The following is a 19,355-nucleotide window of genomic DNA, read 5'->3' as shown; positions in this document are numbered from 1 at the left end:
TTGGTTACAAGTGAACTGTTAGAAAGGCTTCGCTTTGTGGCCAGTATGGGCAGGAGAACAATTACAGTGACCAGTATTTCTTCAATGTTCAAGTTTATTAGAAATGTTTACCCACAGCATAAGACAAACGCAAAGGATTTTAAACACGTTGAGTCAAACACACAAGCCTCCAAAGCATTTTTCTGGTGTATATGGTAAACATTTAGAACCTGTTAGAACTGTTTGGGTAAGTCTTGGTAGACTAGAAAGGACTTATGCCATCACCTCAGTACGTATATGGAAGAAAATTAATTTTTATACCTGCTACAATGTCAATGTGTATACTGGCATAGAGAAACAAGCTCACCTTTGTAAAGGCATGACTATGTGAAAATATTGTACCACTCCATTAGCATAATCTCAACATAAGCTTTAAGTTGCACAAGCATATCTGTTTATTTTAAATGCTGAAACATCGTTAAAAAATGAAATTTTTGTTAAATATTTGCAGATGTTGGCATACATCGGGAACAAAAAAAAAACATTTCAAGCGGACCTTCTTTTTAAATTAACAAACAAAATAAGTGCAATTTACAATAAAAACATTAAAGGGGAAAAATCTGTCATTTAAAAAATCTACTTTTTTGGAAAATAGGCATTTTAAGTTGTTTTGTTCATTAGAAATCACAACGTTCAATACATACTCTGACATCGCAAAAAAAAAAAAAAAAAAAACAGAGAGAGAGAGAAGGTGTAAGACATCAGCACATCCCATCACAGTCGTTTAAGTCAATGAACAATAACATTTTTCATTTTAACAGAATTGTCCATGCAGAACAAAACAGCAAAGCACAGCACTGTATGTCGCTATGGATCTCTGTGCATGTCTGTATCCAACAGTCACTCCCTGTCACTCCCTTGAGGGGTTCCGCTTTGGAAACTGCGTAGAGAGATTAGGATCTTCTCCAATGTGGCTGCCAACTCATGTCTAGCCTGTCTTCAACCGACTTATAACTTGCTTTATTAACTATTGAGGTGGCATCCGTGTTTGCCTACTCAAGGTCGGGCATTTCTGAAACACAAGAGGTGAAAATGTATGAGTGAGAAAGTGGTTAAAAGTGGAACCACCCACTATTGAGGAAAGGATTGATATTGCACAAGAGGTTTACATTATGGAAAAGTTGACATTTTCCCTGAAAGTGCAAAAAGAGAAGTTCTACAAGATCTGGACTAAATGGACTGAGTATGTAATAGCCATAAAGCATGATTTTACTTGAATGTACTCAGTTAGATATAGGGTTTTTTTGTCAATTTTTTTTTTTAAATTAAGTTATTTAAATTTGTTTCTTTTAAATGTTGTGAAGAGGACTACAAATGGCTGGCTCCCCTGTTCTGTTGTTCTTCTGCATCAAAAAAGAGTGATATAAAGAAAGAACATATTGGAAAGACAGCATAGTCTTTGCTGCTGTAAATAAGACATGTTTGGAATTGTAATAATTTTCCTTTTCAATTCAAATAAAAAGAGAATTAAAAAAAACAAAAGAAACTGTGTGAGCATGTGATCAGTTGAGTCACTATCATCAGCAAAATTATGTCAAATGGTTAAAATGACGACAAACAAAAGTGATGGCACAAATACAGATTTAGCTCCATAAATCAGCCATATTTTAACTATTATCTGGATGTAATGGGCTACAATATGCCATGTGTGGACCATCTCTTACTCACTATTTACCATTTTTTATAATAAAATCATGAAATAAAATGATTTCTTGGGAACTAAAGACTACAGATTACAAATTACAAGACAGTTCTTTTGTATAAATACTTACTTTCATCATCGCTGTCTGCAGAATCATGCTGCAAAACAAAGCAAAAGCAAAACTTAAAATTGTTCATGTGCTGTTTAGCCTTGATAAAACCTTCTAATAAAAATCTGAACTGTATAAAAGAAGAACTTAAACTGTACCACGTCATCTGCTCCATCTAAATCTGGTAGATCATCCCCTCCCATGCTGTTCATCATCTGGTGAAATGCACAGGAGACAACCAACATGTCAACATATCTGAACGTACCCACTCATCAAACATCACATGTTCAGCATCCTTACCTCTGAGAATTTGTCAAAACTTGACAAATCTTCATCCGAGTCATCTTCCCAGTCTTTCCAATTATTGAAATCCACACTCAGCCAGTTGCACTAAGAGAAGGTGGATTCAAGGGTTTCAATAACATTTACCATCTAATCAACTTATTCAAAACATTAATATTTGCTTAGCTCACGGGCTAAGCAAATATTACCATTCCCTCTTGAGCATTCCATGTTTTTACTCACAATTACCAAAATAAGGCCGTCAGATGTCATATTTATCAAAACACAGATCAGATGAAAGACAGATCTATTCAAAGACTGATTGTCAGTATCTGATTTGTACGGTCAAGTGCTTCATATGTATATACTGACAAATCTGTTTTCAGAATGAGTTACCTTTGTCTTGTCTTTGGTAAGTCGTGGCCATGACTTCCCAGGCTCTACTTTTCGTAAACAACACAACACAGACCGGTCTGTGCGTCTGTGTTTGGATTCCTGTGTGTCAGAAAGAGCATCTGATGAAAGTTTTGATGGCCCTGAGAAGCACAGCAGAACTGTAAGTATGTGACAAACTTACTTTAGGGTCAATCTCCCCGAAAAGTTCCACTGTATTCTGGTGTTTGATATCATCTGTTCCACTGACACAGCTAAACGAAATGAAAAGAGGTAATATTTATTCAGGGTTCACTTCAATAAAGCATCTTAAGGTTTTCTTTAGGATGCTTCTTTGAAATATTGATTGCAAATTTAATAACCATTGAACAATCTGTTAATGCTTACCTGAAATCTAGTTTTGACTTGTTGAAATTTACTTGCACATCTCTACTGTCCTCCAAACAGAACTCTATATATACAGAGTCTCGTCTATCATACCACTTAGCTGTTGCAGGCTGCCTGATGAAAACGAGTAGAAAGAGGAAATAAGTGACACAGGCAATCACTTCATACTTTCTCTATGCAGGAACTGAGCACCCTGCCGGTTAATATTAGGGCGTTTATTGCTAATGTGGCCCACGTGTATAGGCTGCTGTACATTTGAGGTCACGTTTGAGTCATGTTGTGGAAGGCGTCACTCATTCATTCCAAATTAGCATGAGAGCTTCTCAAGTATCCTTCATGTCACTGCCTAAAACTCACAACAATTCACCAAGAAGACCTTAACAATGAGCTTTTTATCCTCGCTCATGCACCTGCAAACAGTATAGTACACATAGTACACAAGCTAAATCTTAAAACAGATTATCATACTGAGAGGGAGAAGGGTAATAGCACATTAAAGGTAAGCTGTGCAGTTATTAAGGAGTGAGCCACTTGATAAAGAGTATTTTTTTTAATTGGAAAACGGGCAGCTTCAGTATTACTGACAAGTCTCTGGAGGTTGGCGTTAGCTCAAGTTAGCTTAAAGTGAAATCTTTCGAGCATGACACCATGCTTTTTCAGGGCTAACCTTATCCTTGGCATGTTGGCTGACATTAGCCTGCTGGCTAACGATAATTGAGCTCCTGCAAGGCGCGTAAACAAAACGTTGCCAGTTTAGGCGCGGTGGTGCCACGTTTTATGACTAGAGAAAGTTATCTGATATTTTATTTAGCGGTGCAGTTTTTGTCTTGACAGTCCCTAAGCATGGCTACACCGCTAGTGCTAACTCGTGTGCTAGCTCAGTTAGCTACCGTTAGCTAGTTGATCCGCATTATACCACACTGACAAGGCTGGTGGCTAGTTAGCTGCGAGCGTCAACGACCACAAAGTAAAAACCAGACTTACATCTTCACTGCTTTTAGCAACTCCCTCGTCGGACAACGATATGGACAACGGTGTTACCCAGCAGCAATGCCCGGCAAAACTGATGACTGAAACCTAAACAGTTAATTCTAAGGTTTACAACAGATGCACTGGAGTCCCTCCAAACATCGCGTGTTTTCCCCGTTCTCCCGTGACGTGCCTGCTCTGAGCGTGGGCACGGAGCTCCGCAGGCCGGAGCCGCTGGAGATCGTTCTAGAAAGACGGATCCGATCCAGAGCAGCGCAAGAGCTCCACCAGCAGAGCAGCTCGACGAAACACCGAGGAACTGTCACAGAGAACACACCTTTCAAAACTCCTCTGTGAAAGTTTTTGAAATTGCTCGAGAAATGTTTTTATTTACAGTTTCTTGATCTTACTAACTTTTGCTTTTTCACTGTCTTCCTAGTCAGATTTTATTTTTTGATACGAGCTTTGTAGCTTTATTTATTGATCTGATCTGTTGACCTACTTCCTGTGACATGTAATTGTGCAATAAAAAAATGACCACTCCTTTATACATTTTCTTTCTATTTTTCACATTGTACTGTGTATTTTTTATAACACTCTATTTTACTCTATTTTGGACTCTTGTGACATTATATTTATTGTAAATACCAACATTTTTTTTGCAAATTTCTGACTCTGCATGAGTACATTGTTTCTTATCTATCTGTATGTAATATGTAAGCTATTTGATACATTGAATTTCCCCAAAGGAATGGTCTATCTATCTATCTATCTATCTATCTATCTATCTATCTATCTATCTATCTATCTATCTGAGTGCTTTATATGTGTTTTTATTTTATTCTTATGTCTATTCTTATATAGCTTGTCTTTTGCTTCTGATTTTCTTTTAATTTTATTTTTAACTTTTATTTATTTTTACAAAGATGACTTTGGAAAAACTCACAAGAATTCCAATTTACCTGAACTGTAATGTTATAGTGCAAACGGCAGTAAATTCTATTCTATTTTATTTCATTCTTTTCTATTCTGGAAAGAAAAGTTTATTAGGCTATTATTATTATTATTATTATTACACTGAGCAAAAATGCCAACACAATTATCTTTTTTTTTCCTGACTTACAAAGTTAAAAAACGTGACTTCTGTTGTTATGGCTGCAAAAGTTTTGTCAAATATGCACAAAAAGTTTATGAGCAGTTCACCTGGTGACATATTCTTGACTGCAGTAATCCACATCCTAATCATGTGTATTTAAAGGACAATGATTAGATAGTGTGACTAGTATCTCGACACTCCTTGAACCAGTGACTATAAAAAGCCTTAGCTTTGTTCAAATGAAACAACATCAAGACGAGTAGAGACAGATGACAACGTGCTGTTGGCATATCAGTTAGGGCCTCAGCCAGGCATTTGAATGTCCCCACTTTCACCATTTGTCATCTAAGAAATCTTTCCAGAGAGCATGACAGAAAGTCTACCTCATAACAGTGCAATGGACAATATGATCTTGTCTCCCAAAATGTCCATCAAGTTACTTTCCTCATAAAAAAAAAAAATTGATGCGAATTGTTAACTAGAATAATTGAAACTATATTTGTAGGGATATCCGATATTTGCATTTTTGCCAATAACCGAGATGTCGATATTGTCCAACTCTCAATTTCCGATATGAATCGATACCAATATATGTGGGCTATTTAACTAATTTATAATTCCAAACCACAGAAATATTGTTAGTCAGGCACAGCAAGCTTGTCACTGCAGCCACACTTGTTTACACGCTTCATGACGCAGTTTGATGATGTCATCATTCATAAGCCGGTAAATGCAGGCGAAATCCAGGCATTATTTTATTGGTTTTCATGATAGGCAAACAAATCCGATAACGATATTGACCGATGTTACATTTGCCAATATTGGACATTCATATTTATTTATTATTACCTGAGGCATAATGTGAAACTGCTGGCAGGTCTCTGAATGGTATCACCTGCATCACGTGCTCCTTCAGAAAAAGCTTGTTTATGTGCAGAATTTTCTGCAGTTGCAGATTTCATCAGTCAGTCATAGTGGTCTTCAGTCAGTGTTGCCTTCATTGTCTTAGTATGAAGCTGGTTTCTTCTGTCCTGGTTGAGTCCGTGATGAGAATATTAGCTTTTTATGAGATTATTCATGTGCCCTCTTCACTCCCCATCCAAATATGTACTAATTCTACTTCTACTTAACCACTGCCTCTATTAAGGGATCGTGGTCATGGTGACACTGTTGTGAGATTCTCCATAAACACTGTTTAAGGGCAGCATAAATTAGACTAAGACCGCAGGAGACTGTAAGTGTAAAATTAAGTTAAAGGCAGTCACCAGTCAAAAACAAATCTTCTCATTTATGAAATATACTTTGACAGTATTATTGGAAAGGCAAAGGACTGAGGGAATTTCTGCATTTAGAGATGATGAAAAAGACACAGGATTCTGGCTTGTGGTTATTTTTTCAGTGGAGATGAGCACAGATACAGTGGTGGAAGCCAAAGCATCTCCTTCACAGCTTGCTTCTCAGCCTGCGTATTAACAGATGCCTCTCTAGCATTGCTGTTGGCTACAAACTCAGAGTGAAGCTTAGCTTTATCAGTTCACGTCCCCATAGGAATAGAGGATGTCAGAAGCACCTGCTGCTGTGGTGTTTGACTTCTTGTGGTTTCCTTTGTGGGCCAAAGTACTCAAGGAGCAGAAAATCACATGGAAACTGACAGATGACTTTAAAGGCAGAGGAGGGGGGAGCTCTAGCTGATGTCACTTTGGGAGCTGCTTCAAGCAGTTGGACTTGGATAACAGAGGAGATAGGCTGAGAGGCAGCATCACCAGCATGAGGCTTGGCAGCTGCATAAAGCACAAATGGAACAATAGCCAATGCATGAAAAAAAGAGAACAGCACAGTCAGATGAGTGGGAAACGTTCACAGTGGACTCAGCCACGGATGACACTGATGATAACTTAAATAGATTAACAATGCCATGCAGAAGCTGCAGAATGTGTGGGACAGGAGAGGTGAAGTTAGAGTGGATGGAATGAAAATATTTGAAAGAATAGGGGTGTGATTCAGGCAGGAATGACACATTAGACATGTATGATGCAGAGGAGAATGAGATAGCAGTCGGTTAGTGGTGACAATTCTTTGTCTCCAGTTTTGTTGGATGCTGATTAGCTAAAAGGAGGGGCAGATCTTATGGGGGTAGAGAAGAAAGACACAGTGAAGATGAGGAACTGGATGTAGTTAACAGACGGGAGAACAGACCATACCATCACTTGTCGGATAATATTAACTATAAGGGCCAGTCTTGTGCATTTACTCTCTTCTCTTATACTTAGTATCAGCAATGAATATTATAGAACTCATATGAACCAATCTAGCAGCTGGCATCAGTCTCTCGATTAAACATTTTCACCTATCCACTTTTTTAAACTGCTACATATCATTAAAAATCCATGCTATTGCCCTCTAAAGATTCCACAAGTGCCCTAAAGCCACTGAAGTCAGTAGCTTTACAATCAGCTAATCTCATTAATTAGTCATTATTAAAGAACAGAAAGTCATCAGTGAAATCTGAATTACCTCCAGGAGCTTTTCTGCAGCTGCAGTGTGATTTGAATAGGAAATGAACAATAGCTAGCTGTGCTGCTGAGTCTTTCTATCTCACTCTCTGGCAGAAACAAAGCCATAATTTGGATGCATTGTTGTGATCTTAAAACCTAATTTCCTTTCCTCACTGTGGTCCAGTCGACTAATTTTCGCCTCCTGCCCTGATTGTCATAACGCCGCCGAGTTTCACAATTGTATTGCTGAAAGTCTGGCTGTGTTTTAGATGGCACAAATGTAACCAAAAGGAAAAACTGGATCAAACTGACTATGAAAACACGGCACATAACAGTGCCTACACATGTCTTTGTATAAGGCCTACAGCTTTGATTACATGCTCATAATGGTTTGTCAATCATACCAGCTCTAATCTGAAATGTGCATTTGATACTCAGAGCATTCTACTATTATTTTCCTACCAAAAATTATTTCTGTTGTTCTAGAATCTCTTTACCATTTATTATGTAGCATCTAACAGAGACACAACACTGTGACTATGCAAGACAAATCCTTGAGCTGCTCCGTTACCAGTGAATAATGGAACAACCCTGTGGACTTTATGCCTGAGGCTATGGGGGCTGTAGCAGGATATGGTGACATTTGAAACAATTCTTTTGATGTGATATCTTGTAAAAGACACAGTTAGTCACGTGGTAGAATGTATGCTGAATTTTTAATCAAAATCAAAGCTCAAACCATCACGATGAATTTAGAATAATAAGGAAGCAGCTGAAATATAACAATATGAGCATTCATTCAACAGAAATAATAAGAAAACTGCTTAATCAGATTTTTTTGGGAAGTGATGTGAAATATATTGCGTGATGCTGCTGACCTAAGCTGCTTAAACTGGTTGATCCAAAGTCTTTGGCCCCCGACAGCCAGAGCTAACGGTCACATCAGCAAAACCTAAATCTAACCAAAAACCAAAATAGTGATGGGAAACAGATTAGATCGTGGTTTCAGTGAACGTTTTGCTGGTGAATTTTCCTCCAGCTGCAGTCTGGAGGGGGATTTCTATGGCCTTGTGTTCACAGTTATTTAATTGGAAAAACTGATTTACCCTTTGCACTTTTTCTTATCAAAACCGAAAACAAGAATCACAGAAATACTGGTTCCTACAGGTCTGATAATGACTGACCCACAACAAGCATCTTAGTAGGAATTACAAAAAAATAGGTTTGTGAAATTCTTACTTACCATTTGAAGGTGTTGAGACATATTGTCAGTTATTACCTCTGCCAAGGAGGTTATGTGACACCTGGCGTTTGTGTGTCTGTCTGACTGTTAGCAAGATAACTCAAAAACGCCTGGGCAGATTCAGATGAAATTTTGAGGGGATGTAGACTATGGTAAGAGGAAGAGCTGATTTAATTTTGGTGGCAATCCGGAAAGGATCCTGGATTCTGGATTACTTTGAATTTTTTAGTATGTTTTAGTATGTGGTCCAAAATAGGACAAAAACATCATAGGTTAGTATGTCGTCCAACAAATTGGAGCAAGGTGTCCAGATAGCTCAACTGGTTAAGAAGGTGATTCGTAAACAGAACTGTGTCAGAGACACAGGTTCGATTCCAGCTCATGATCCTTTACTGCATGGGTTTCCTGTTTTCCTCTCTATCCTTGGCGGAGGTCTTTACTCTCTGAGTGCTTTTCTAGTTTAAAGATGTGTTGCATCTGGAAATCTGCGAATCAGCAGAAAAACTAAGTGTTATATGAGGTCTGTAACATGACAACTAGGTCATGATTTACTGAAACCCAGGTTTACAGTCTCCGGAGGGAGACTGTGTTCATCTAGGGACAATTCCTGTGTTTGCTGTATTTTAACAGTCCCCATAAATGGATCTGATCCTTCCTGATTTCTTTTAGCTCGTTATTTGTTCATTTAAAGCAAACAAAGAGAGCAAACAGCAGCAACTGATTGAAAAATTTCCTGTAATACTGCATAGCTGTCAAGCTGTCATTTAAGGTATATCCCTGTGCAGTGTCCTGTGATACCCTGTGTTCATCTAAACCATAAATACCACCTTCTTGTGTACTTAGCACACGTACACACACTCACACACGCGCATATGTGGTTTATCCGACATCTTATTATCATCATCATCATAGTTTATCATTGTTGTAATTTCCGCTATATCCTAATTTAGTCAGGGTTTGTATCTGCGGCAGTTGTGTGCTCACAATAAATGGTGTGATTTTCCAACATTGGAGTTTCCCCAATGACATTTGTTTACTTATACATACTTCTTGTGCACATACTATATTGATATTCAATTATCATCATTTTACTAGCAGTATTAGTTCATTATTGTTTTAATTTCCGCTAGATTATAATTTAGCCAATAATTGTGTATGTGGCTGTTGTGTGCTCACAATAAAAGCTGTTATATTCCAACATTGGAGTGTGCAGTTACAAGAGATGACATTTGTATACTTAAACATACTTTTTGTGTCCATATTACACTGATAATATTAATAATAAGAAGAAGCAAAATAACAATAAGAAGAAGAAGAAGAAGAAGAAGAAGGAGAAGGAGAAGGAGAAGAAAAAGAATTGAACATTAATGATTCAATACTGACTTAATAAATGAAGACTGGGAATTATTATTATCCATAATATTAGTAGTATTGTAAGTTTGTGTGCTCACAATAAAGTGTAATATTCCAGCACTGGAGTGTGCAGTTTACCAAGATGACATATGGATCAATATATAATGACGGGTCTTTTTGTAGCATAATTGACATGTATCATAGTCGACATTTTTGTTGTTTTCAGGCCTAAAATCAACATGGCTGCCTATAACCAAACCCCACATGGCATTTTAACACAAAGACTCTTCTAAAATATTATATATACAATGGAGTAAAATTGAAATTGAAAGTTATTTGTAAAAATATTGTAGTAAACCTGTTGACATGCCATAAATCCACACTTGACTCACACACTACTTTATATTAAATAACTCAGAAAGCCTTGGAGTCTTTTCTTCAGGAGGAAATGACATCATGTGGAGCAGGTCATGTGATCTGGAATCAACACACTTCCTTGAGAGGCGTTTCTGTAACGGGGAACTTAGTTGAAAGTGATTTCACAATTTGTTGTTTTCCATCTAAAACTAGACATACTGCCAAAAAAAGAAATATGTCATGATTATCTCAACTTAATAAAAAGAACACAAATCAAAAATATTTTTGAATAAGCTCATTTTATTATTGTTTAGCTAATGGGAAGGTGGTTGTTATTAAATTGCTACGGTTATTTAGTTGACATTTTAGTGATATCCATTAATTTTTTATTAATAGGTGATTGTTTCCATAATAAATAATTACGGAATTTGTAAAGAAGTGATCACAATAAAAATAAAAACATTACTTTTTTTTACTTTTAATAAAAACGTATGCAAGACATATTCCATGGACTTCAAAAGTCCCTCAATTATATATTGAACCACATATTTCTTGTGCACATATTATATTGATATTCAATTAATAGCAGTAATTGAACATTAACGACTTAATATTTACAAATAAAAAGAAGACTGATAATAATAATAATAATTATTAGTAGTAGTAGTAGTGTTCGTTTATCATAGCTCTTCTATTAGGCCAGCATTTGTCCGTGGTGCGTTTGAGTGCTCGCCATAAAAACTGACAAACTCCAACATAGGAGTGGGTATTCCCTGGGTGGCGTGTAGGCTGGACTCTTGTGTGTACTTATGGATGCGTATAGAAAACAGTATTCCCGTTAAAGCTGCTCATCACGACAGAAGTATGATTCACGAGAGCATAAAAATACACAGACACGCATAAAAACACCAATTGTGAGCCAATCATGTCAGCTCAGTGACGAACTTCCTGGTCACATTTCTCTCGTAGGTCCCATTATTGTGGCGTGTTTTGCTGCCTTTACGGTCCGCAGAAAAAGGACAACACACGGGTGGAGGAGCGAGGAGTCAAGATGAGCAGGCAGAGCAGATTATCTGTGTGGGGAAGGCAGCCGCACAGCTAGCGTGGTCGGAGCCAGATAAGCGGAGTTACTACAAATGCTATTTACTGAGTGTGACGCCTAGCCCAAGGACGTACGAGCGGAGCAAACAAGAGGCGAGACTGAGGAGGCGCAGGGCTCGGATGGCATCAGCCAGGGCCGGGGGAAGGGCTGCCGAAGACCCGCACAGCTATGGGACGCGTTTGGGTACCATGTCCTGACTACAAAAGAGTAATTATCCGGCGATAAACTGCGGCGGCACGTCAGAAATAAAGGCCTCGGTGCTCTTTAATCCGGCCAGAAAACCTCCCTGACAGGCAGCGACGAGCTACGAGCAAAAGGGTGAGGTACAGAAGAAGTGATCAAATAAGAGGCGAAAAATTAAAGAAAATAAAAACACGCACTCGGATAAATGTTGACGCCAAATGTATGAAAGCTAATGTTGTGAAATCGCTGAATTTCCCTTCTCTGCTGCGGAGAATGGATCAGTGTAAATATCGGCGAGCAGCTGTGATAACGTTTGTTCCAGCCCTTCAGATTCTCTTCCTCTCTTTTTCTGTTCAACAGGACGCTTTATTCGCAATTGAAGGGATTTATGGGATCACAAGGTAAGATCTCAGCCCGGACCAGTGTCTCTCTGGTGTTTGCATGCGGCTGTCAGTGGGCTTTCATGTTGTCCGCCTGTGACAGGCTTTAGTTTCCTTTGTTTACAGTCTGAATCTCTGAACAGCTGATACGTCCTCAGCAATGCCGCGATACTGCCTGTTGTGTTTGTTTGCTGCGGCCGCTGCAAACAGCTGCTCAGCTACAGATATTAGATTTACTCTGACATGCATAAATACGCTGCAGATGCTGCTTTTTAATAACCACGTAGAGAAGAAAGTGAAGGCACCACGAGCCAGCAGAAACAAAAACACTCTTGTAGCCATGTCTGAGCAGAAGACAGCATCACTCCCCATAATGCATTTGTAAATCGCATTATGATCTAGTGCGTCACCTTAGAGTGTAACTTCTGTAACTAGGTTTATATCGAAACACACACGTCGTGGAGTGCACGATGTTCTGTTTTAATGCCTTTGTTCAAACACAGGATGACTTTTGTGTTCCTCTCCGTGCAGTTTCCTCTGATGAGATGAGTGTGCGTGCTGGCCAGGGCAGTGATGAGGTGCTGGTTTCACAGGCGGTGTGGGATTACCTGGCTGCAGCTGGGCGGCCCTGGCTCATTGACTTCCAGCACAAGCAGGGGATGAGCGCTGGCATCATTAGGCGAGGGGAGAGGGGGGGCTGCTGTGCCGTGAGGCTGCAGCCGGTGGACGGCTCCAGGAGCGCTGGAGCTGGGGTGATGGATGGACCCATCTCCAGCGAGACACGGAGAGCCTTCATTGACTTATGCCGCTGTGCCCGCAAAGAAATGAGCAAACAGGAGGGGGGATCCAAGAGGAAGAGGGCTCTGCTGCCCTGTGTGGGGGTCCTGGAACCCAATGGAGAGGGGAGCCTGCTTCAGCCTCCACCTCCCCAGCCTCGGCGTTCCCAAAGACAGCAGCAGAGGTTCAGGAAATCTGCTGATGAGGAGGCCTGCGCCATGCTCCACGAGGTGACCCACAGGAAGGACATGGACCCCAGCCTGGCTTCCCACAGCGAGGCAGAGGACAATAACACTTGTTCAATCTGCATGGGGGACATAGTGGAGAAGACCACCCTGGAGAAATGTGGCCATTCGTTCTGTCGCTCCTGCCTGGATCAAGCCTTTAAGGTGAAGAAAGCGTGTCCTGTGTGTCGGCTAGTGTACGGCCAGCTGATCGGGAATCAGCCGGCCAACGGTTCAATGATCGTAGAAAGAGATCCTGATCTGGAGCTTCCAGGCCATGAAGGCTATGGGTGTATCTGCATCATCTACAGCTTCCCTCCCGGCCTGCAGGCGGTGAGTAGACTTGAGAGCTCGGTGCAGATATAACGCATTAAGTGCAACTTATTGTCTATGGGTAAAGAAAACACTGCTCACTTTCTTGGATTAATAATACAGATCATTAATCACTTTCAAATAGATACACATTTAGGCATGAGAGTCTTAAGTCTGCTTCTGTAGACTGTATGAGGTTATTACTATGCACTCATTAGACTGTTTTAAACACTCCTGGCACTCTACTTGATCATATAACCTCCTCTCTTTCCCTGACTGATATCTAGTCAGCCAACAATTCAGTTATCTTTTAATATTAACCCTGTGCTGCATCCAACTCCCTAATTTCAAGTTTCCAGAGGGAAAAGTATCCAATTAAATGTACAACCTCAGATCTAACTGTCAACAGTCTTCACTACACAAACAAATCAAAACAACATCTCAGCTTGATCTCACTGAAAATAATGGTCTTTCAAAGCAATAGTACTGACTAAGGTTACTGCTCTTCAGTGGTGTCAACAGTGTGACTGTATCATTCATTTCTGTACAAGAAAAAGCAGTAAAACAGGCCTTCATTTGCAAATATAAGGTGGAAAACATAACCTCATATTTGCTATTTATTTCTACAACAAACTCCTCAGGGTTTGGGTAAATTTAGCTGAAATGTTTCAACAAGCTGTATCCTGGTGCTTCTTGGGGGACTTTTACCTTGAAGGTGCTATATGTAAGTATTTTCTTTTGAAAGTTCAGCTGCTCTGTGTGGGTCTGTTTCGTCTCGTGTTTTGCACGTTGGACATGTCACTGTTGTTGTGGTGGTACTACATGTCATTCAGCTGCCTCTCCGGTGAATCTGTTGTCCTGTAGATGGACAACTCCACCGTCTAAGACTGCAGATGGTGATGGTACTAGATTATACCTGTGGTTCTGCAATGAGCCTGGCATAGCGATAGATGAACCAGATCTCCACCTGGTGCAGGTTCTGGTTAAAGTGGCCCTCAGGTTGCAGCGGAGTGTGAAATAAGGACTGTAGTTACCAGCTGCAGTCAAAGATGGTGGAGTTTGAGTCTGATCACAGGATGAGACTCATCGGAGAGGCATCTAACGGACATCGACTACCAATACGATGGCAACCTATTCAGCCTACAGGTCCGGAAACATGAGCTGGTACGGGCAGGACTAGTCGTGACTGGACTTTCTAAATAAATAATTACATATAGCACATTTTAATGGGTACTCCAGTGAGTGAGGATTGCAACTTTAACTACATTTTCTCTAATTTGTTATTAAAATAATGAAGGATTCTACATTTCCTTTAACAAAACAAGCAGTATATGTTCTTAACTCTGCTTAGTAAAGGAAAACATCTTTCTAAACCCCATGACATGAGTTTGTACACAGACTTTCTGTTAAAAAGTTTCTGGTTTCCATATCAGTTTCCTTATACAATTACAATGATCGGACTTTGAACAGCAGACATGGATGTCATTCTATTTATACTACAAGGAAACAAGGGTGGGTCTGCTACTGCGTGTTATCGCCTCTCACACTGAACACAAAAAACACAGACCAGGCTCCTGTGGATGTTTCTGAAAGGCTGGCTGTGGCTTTGCACTTTCTACAAGATCTATCCTCTACTTACAGATTGGGCTGTGGTACTGTGTCAGTGATTATTCTTTAGGTATGTCACGTACTGAGGAATAGCCTGCAGCCAGAGTTTGCTGCCTTCCAGTTCCGAGTGCAGTGAGTGAACCACAGGATTTCTGGAGTATTTGGAACCTCCCACAGCCTCTAGGTGCCATCGATTAAAAAAAAAAAATGTACAAATCTATTCACCTCCAAAGTCTGGCAGCAACTACCTAAAGTACAAGTCTTTTAATGAGACTGTGGATAATATAAAAAGCTCCCTGCACAGGCTCTCCTTACAACAAGCATTCATTTGGTCGTCCTTGCATACAGTCCATTTGGTCACAAGTTTTGGGCTGCAGGCTGACATCCACAGAGGCGTCTGCACAGACCTACGCAGACTCAGGCTGTAGAATTTTATGCTGTGAGGGTCCTTCTCTATACGCAGATCCAGAAAGCATGAAATGCCCTCGACTGTGTAGTCTGTGACCCAATCCGAGTTAACATCTGATGACACCGTTACTGGTTTTCCTTCACAGACTTGTGAAACCCTCTGTCCACAGAAATCAATTTAAATAGCTGTTACTAAGTCAGAAATCCCCTGACAAATAAACTGACCTTTCTGAGAACAATTAAGTTCCCCTACCAGGAAATAGACACCGAGATCAGGTGTGAATGACCCATGCATGCTCTATGCACCAAAATGCACCACAGGCTACAGGATATCATTTCTGTTTGTGGCCATAGAATAGAATAGAATATCCTTTATGAGTCCCACAAGGGTAAATTTGCAAAGTGACGGTAATAAAATTCAAGGGAACACATCTATAAATTAAAGACATAATATATATATATACAACATAAATAAGAAAAATACACAGAAGGATACTAACAACACAAATTCAAAAATATATACACAAATGAATTGCACTTTGGTTTTTTGCACATGACAGTTTGCTAACTGTCCTTAAGTGAACGTGTTTGTGGTCTGTTGGGAGCAGTGTTGATTATAGAGTCTGATACCAGCAGGAACTATACAACTCGTCACTCACATTAGGTAAATAGGCTGACTCTGGACTCATTTTGTTTCACCTGCCAACAATGAACTCATATACCCTTCTTGAAATGACATTCAATAATGTGCAGTAACTACTTCCCTCTGTAATAATTACACTGTATATTTATATCATATTTTCCGAGTACAACGTACATTTTTACATTTTGTGCTTATACTTTTCCATTTACGTTTGCAGTTTTAGGACATATTTTTCTGCTCATGCTTACCTCATGTTTTTTCCACCACTTAAAATTCCACCACTTTGCATAGGAACAACTGTAACGTAAGCCAGTTCCCATTTCCAGTTATACAGGATAAATATAAACACCCATGCAAATACACTGCTCACAACAGCCTCATTCCAGTCACAAAGTTTATAGACCCACATAGAGACAGATAACCAAGCACACTCTCATTCACACTTTAGAGTCACCCATTAACCTCAGCGTGTCTTTGGACAGTGTGAGGGAGAACACCACACAAAAACATCCCAGGCTCGCTGTGAGGCAACACTGCTAACCACCAAGCAACTGTACAACCCAGCAAACCGACAGGAACCCTTATAAATTGATCCTGTTTTCACTCTTATGTCACAAACAGCCAGAACATCCCAACCCGGGCGTTCGGTATCCAGGAACAGACCGTGTGGCCTACCTCCCTGACAGCCCTGAGGGGAACCGTGTGCTGGGCCTGCTGCGTCGGGCCTTCGAACAGCGCCTTATTTTCACCATCGGTACCTCCATGACCACGGGCATGCAAAACGTCATCACCTGGAATGACATTCACCACAAGACCTCAATATGGGGCGGGCCGCGCTGGTACGTATTGGCTCTAACCGGAGGTAAAACACTGGTAATTTGATTCTGTAGTACCCTCAACAAGTCTGCTAAAAGGCGTGGAAGCTGAGCAAAGGGCTCAGTGAAGACTCAGATCTAATCCGCGTTTCCTGACAAGAAAATGTTATCAGTTGATGTCCTTGGATGAGTGGCACTAATGCTGCCTGGGATCACACAGGTGCACTGATGGCTTTTTATTTCTCTTTACAGTTTTGGCTACCCAGACCCCACTTACTTGGTGCGAGTGACAGAGGAGCTCAGAGAGAAAGGCATCACAGCGGACTGACGGCATGAAAACGACAGAATCTTCCTGGACTTTGCAAGACTTTTCGAGCGTCCTTGCAGTGGACATGACTCAGCTCCAGGTTGTGCTCTGAGACTGCCCGTCCCTTAAAAGATGGCTGAATACGAAGACCTCAGCAGACACGCGTCAAATGCTGCAGCAGAGCCCATATCACTCCACTACTTGTTCCTCTGTTTGTTCACTTTCCTCCAGATTTCAAATGATCCCAGTGCCACATGTGGAAGAAAATACTTTTGAGTGCAGTGCATTCTTGTATTACACAATCCTATTAATGTCAGTGCTGGCAATAGGACTGATATCTGATGCACTTATTTAAGAGCATTGTTGGAATTCATGGTACTTATATATTATTTAGGAAATCTAAGTTTAATGTTATGAAGACAGTTTGTGTTATATTAATGTTTATTTCTACCCTGGGGGTTACTTTATTTCTTACAAGCATACATCCTTGGTTGTGTCCAGTAATATTTGTTGAGCTAGTCTCTAATTTGATTGTTACTAATTACCTGTTGTAAGGATAGTACTTGGATCGTATGGCAGAATAGCACTGCTTCTATAAACAGAATTAATTTTCTGGAGTTATTGCAATCTAAAGCACTCACAGGCACTTTGGTAAGGGAGTCTGTTTTTTCAGTAAAGTATGAATAATAGTTTTTGCTTCCTCTCTGTGAAGAGTGCTCGGGGCAAACAGGTTTGCGCAGCCATCAGCTATTAGCTCAGTGGCTACAAGTTGATGTCAATTGCTTAGAACTCTTCATTTGTGTGTGACCGTCACCCCTCCGCCCTGTTCTTACTTACAAAAGAAGAATGTTAAATGATGTCTCATTGCAGCACCTTTTAAACATGCATTAGGACTTCCCACTGGTTTTTTTTCCATTGGTCACTCCTGTTATTTCCAAGATGTCTCCCAGGTGTTGAGCCCATTACCTCAGTTGTTAGTAATGTGCTCCTCTGATTACCAGATTTATGACGATGTCAAACACGAAGGGCATACAGACCACTTAAACCAAATCGAAGGCACAAAAGCTCTTTAAATATCTATGCCTCTGTCCCTGTCAAACTGGGAGATTTGCCTGCTAATCTTCTCATTTAAATGAGGTACCTGTTGTAAATTTGTTTATCTAAATAGATAATCCATGATACACAGCGAGAAAAATAACAAAAGAAAATGCTGCGGGAACAATAGATCTGATTTAGGGTGGGATACTGATCTCATTTTGTTGTGCCTTTCTTATATTCACTTTTGATAAAAATCAAGCATGAAGTTTCTGATGAATGGTTAGCAGTTTGGGCATATTTTGGTGTTATTTGATAGGTAAACAGCATTATGTTTGTAGCTATACTATCTGGCTTTTAGTACAAATACTACACCGTTTATGAAAATATGTATACTAATGTGTTATTAAATTAGCCTCTCCTTCATAAACATTCTTGTAGTCCAAATGCTGAAAAAAAACCCTCAGAACTGATAAACCCATATGTGTGAAAGTGCTTTGCTAAGTGCAGTAACCTGCTTGGCTAGTGACAAATATATCAGTAATTTGACTGGTCAGATCCATACATCGAATGCTTTTCTTATGTTTTCATCACCTTTGTATTTTAGTTAAGGGACCAACTGAAATATTTTTGGGACACAGGATTGTAGTTTACTAAAGCTACTGTGCAAACATTTCTATGCATTACATGACTGAAGAGGAGCCAGGAGAGCGGACAGTCGGAGAGATTACACATATTACAAATTGATTGTTAAGGAAACCTTTGAGTTTTGCTTTTCTAATTGTGTTGATTCGTACTTTGTTGATATTCAGAATAATGTGCTTTACATTTTAATACTTGAATAAAAAAAATTATGTTTGGGTTTGTGTTGGATATTCAATGTTGCGCTGAATAAACGAGGTGCATCACTGACGACTGAATCTGTAACTAGTGATGATTCGTTGGGGATGACTTCAGGTTGTCGCCTCTAAACAACCTTTGATCTGCACTCCTGCCCTGTGATATCCAAAGTTACTGCAACACCAGGATAATGAACTCTGCTGATCAACTGTAAGACATCTTATGGGCAAGATAATCTTTTGAAAATACTTATAGCTGAATTACATTGGACAGACAGAGCTGGGAGGAGTACACTGCAACAATCAGGCTTCTTGGTGAACCGAGGAATTTGTGGCTCTGCCTTCACTGTACTGCAG

At 39.9% G+C, this 19,355-nt stretch overlaps 2 protein-coding genes across 2 annotated transcripts; one reads left to right on the top strand and one right to left on the bottom strand.

The window, feature by feature from the left end:
- Positions 1–76: 76 nt before the first annotated feature.
- LOC110958606 (prostaglandin E synthase 3-like) lies at positions 77–4,073 on the bottom strand. Its single transcript, XM_022205214.2, has 8 exons — positions 3,837–4,073; positions 2,853–2,966; positions 2,650–2,719; positions 2,469–2,567; positions 2,091–2,180; positions 1,949–2,005; positions 1,812–1,839; positions 77–1,051 (listed from the first exon to the last, which is right to left on the bottom strand). Coding segments are annotated over exons 1-8 (480 nt in total). The 5' UTR covers positions 3,839–4,073; the 3' UTR covers positions 77–1,031.
- Positions 4,074–11,275: 7,202 nt separating this feature from the next.
- On the top strand, positions 11,276–19,020 carry dtx3 (deltex E3 ubiquitin ligase 3). The gene is made up of 5 exons (XM_022205212.2): positions 11,276–11,785; positions 12,011–12,051; positions 12,562–13,364; positions 16,624–16,841; positions 17,070–19,020. The coding sequence occupies exons 2-5, from the start codon at positions 12,039–12,041 to the stop codon at positions 17,143–17,145; spliced, it is 1,110 nt and encodes a 369-aa protein (XP_022060904.1). The 5' UTR covers positions 11,276–11,785; positions 12,011–12,038; the 3' UTR covers positions 17,146–19,020.
- Positions 19,021–19,355: the final 335 nt, after the last annotated feature.

This window comes from Acanthochromis polyacanthus, chromosome 6, assembly GCF_021347895.1.
Source record: "Acanthochromis polyacanthus isolate Apoly-LR-REF ecotype Palm Island chromosome 6, KAUST_Apoly_ChrSc, whole genome shotgun sequence".
Taxonomy (NCBI): Eukaryota; Metazoa; Chordata; class Actinopteri; family Pomacentridae; genus Acanthochromis; species Acanthochromis polyacanthus.
Note: the sequence above shows the minus strand (reverse complement) of the source record. Positions and strands in the feature narration are given on the sequence as shown.

Bases quoted from the DNA above. Each gene is read 5' to 3' on its own strand.
- LOC110958606 (XM_022205214.2), bottom strand. The intron at 2,568-2,649 runs GTAAGTTTGTCA...TCTGACACACAG, and splicing joins TCGGGGAGATTGACCCTAAA to GAATCCAAACACAGACGCAC. The intron at 2,181-2,468 runs GTAACTCATTCT...ACCTTCTCTTAG, and splicing joins TTACCAAAGACAAGACAAAG to TGCAACTGGCTGAGTGTGGA.
- dtx3 (XM_022205212.2), top strand. The intron at 13,365-16,623 runs GTGAGTAGACTT...TGTCACAAACAG, and splicing joins TCCCTCCCGGCCTGCAGGCG to CCAGAACATCCCAACCCGGG. The intron at 16,842-17,069 runs GTACGTATTGGC...TTCTCTTTACAG, and splicing joins ATATGGGGCGGGCCGCGCTG to TTTTGGCTACCCAGACCCCA.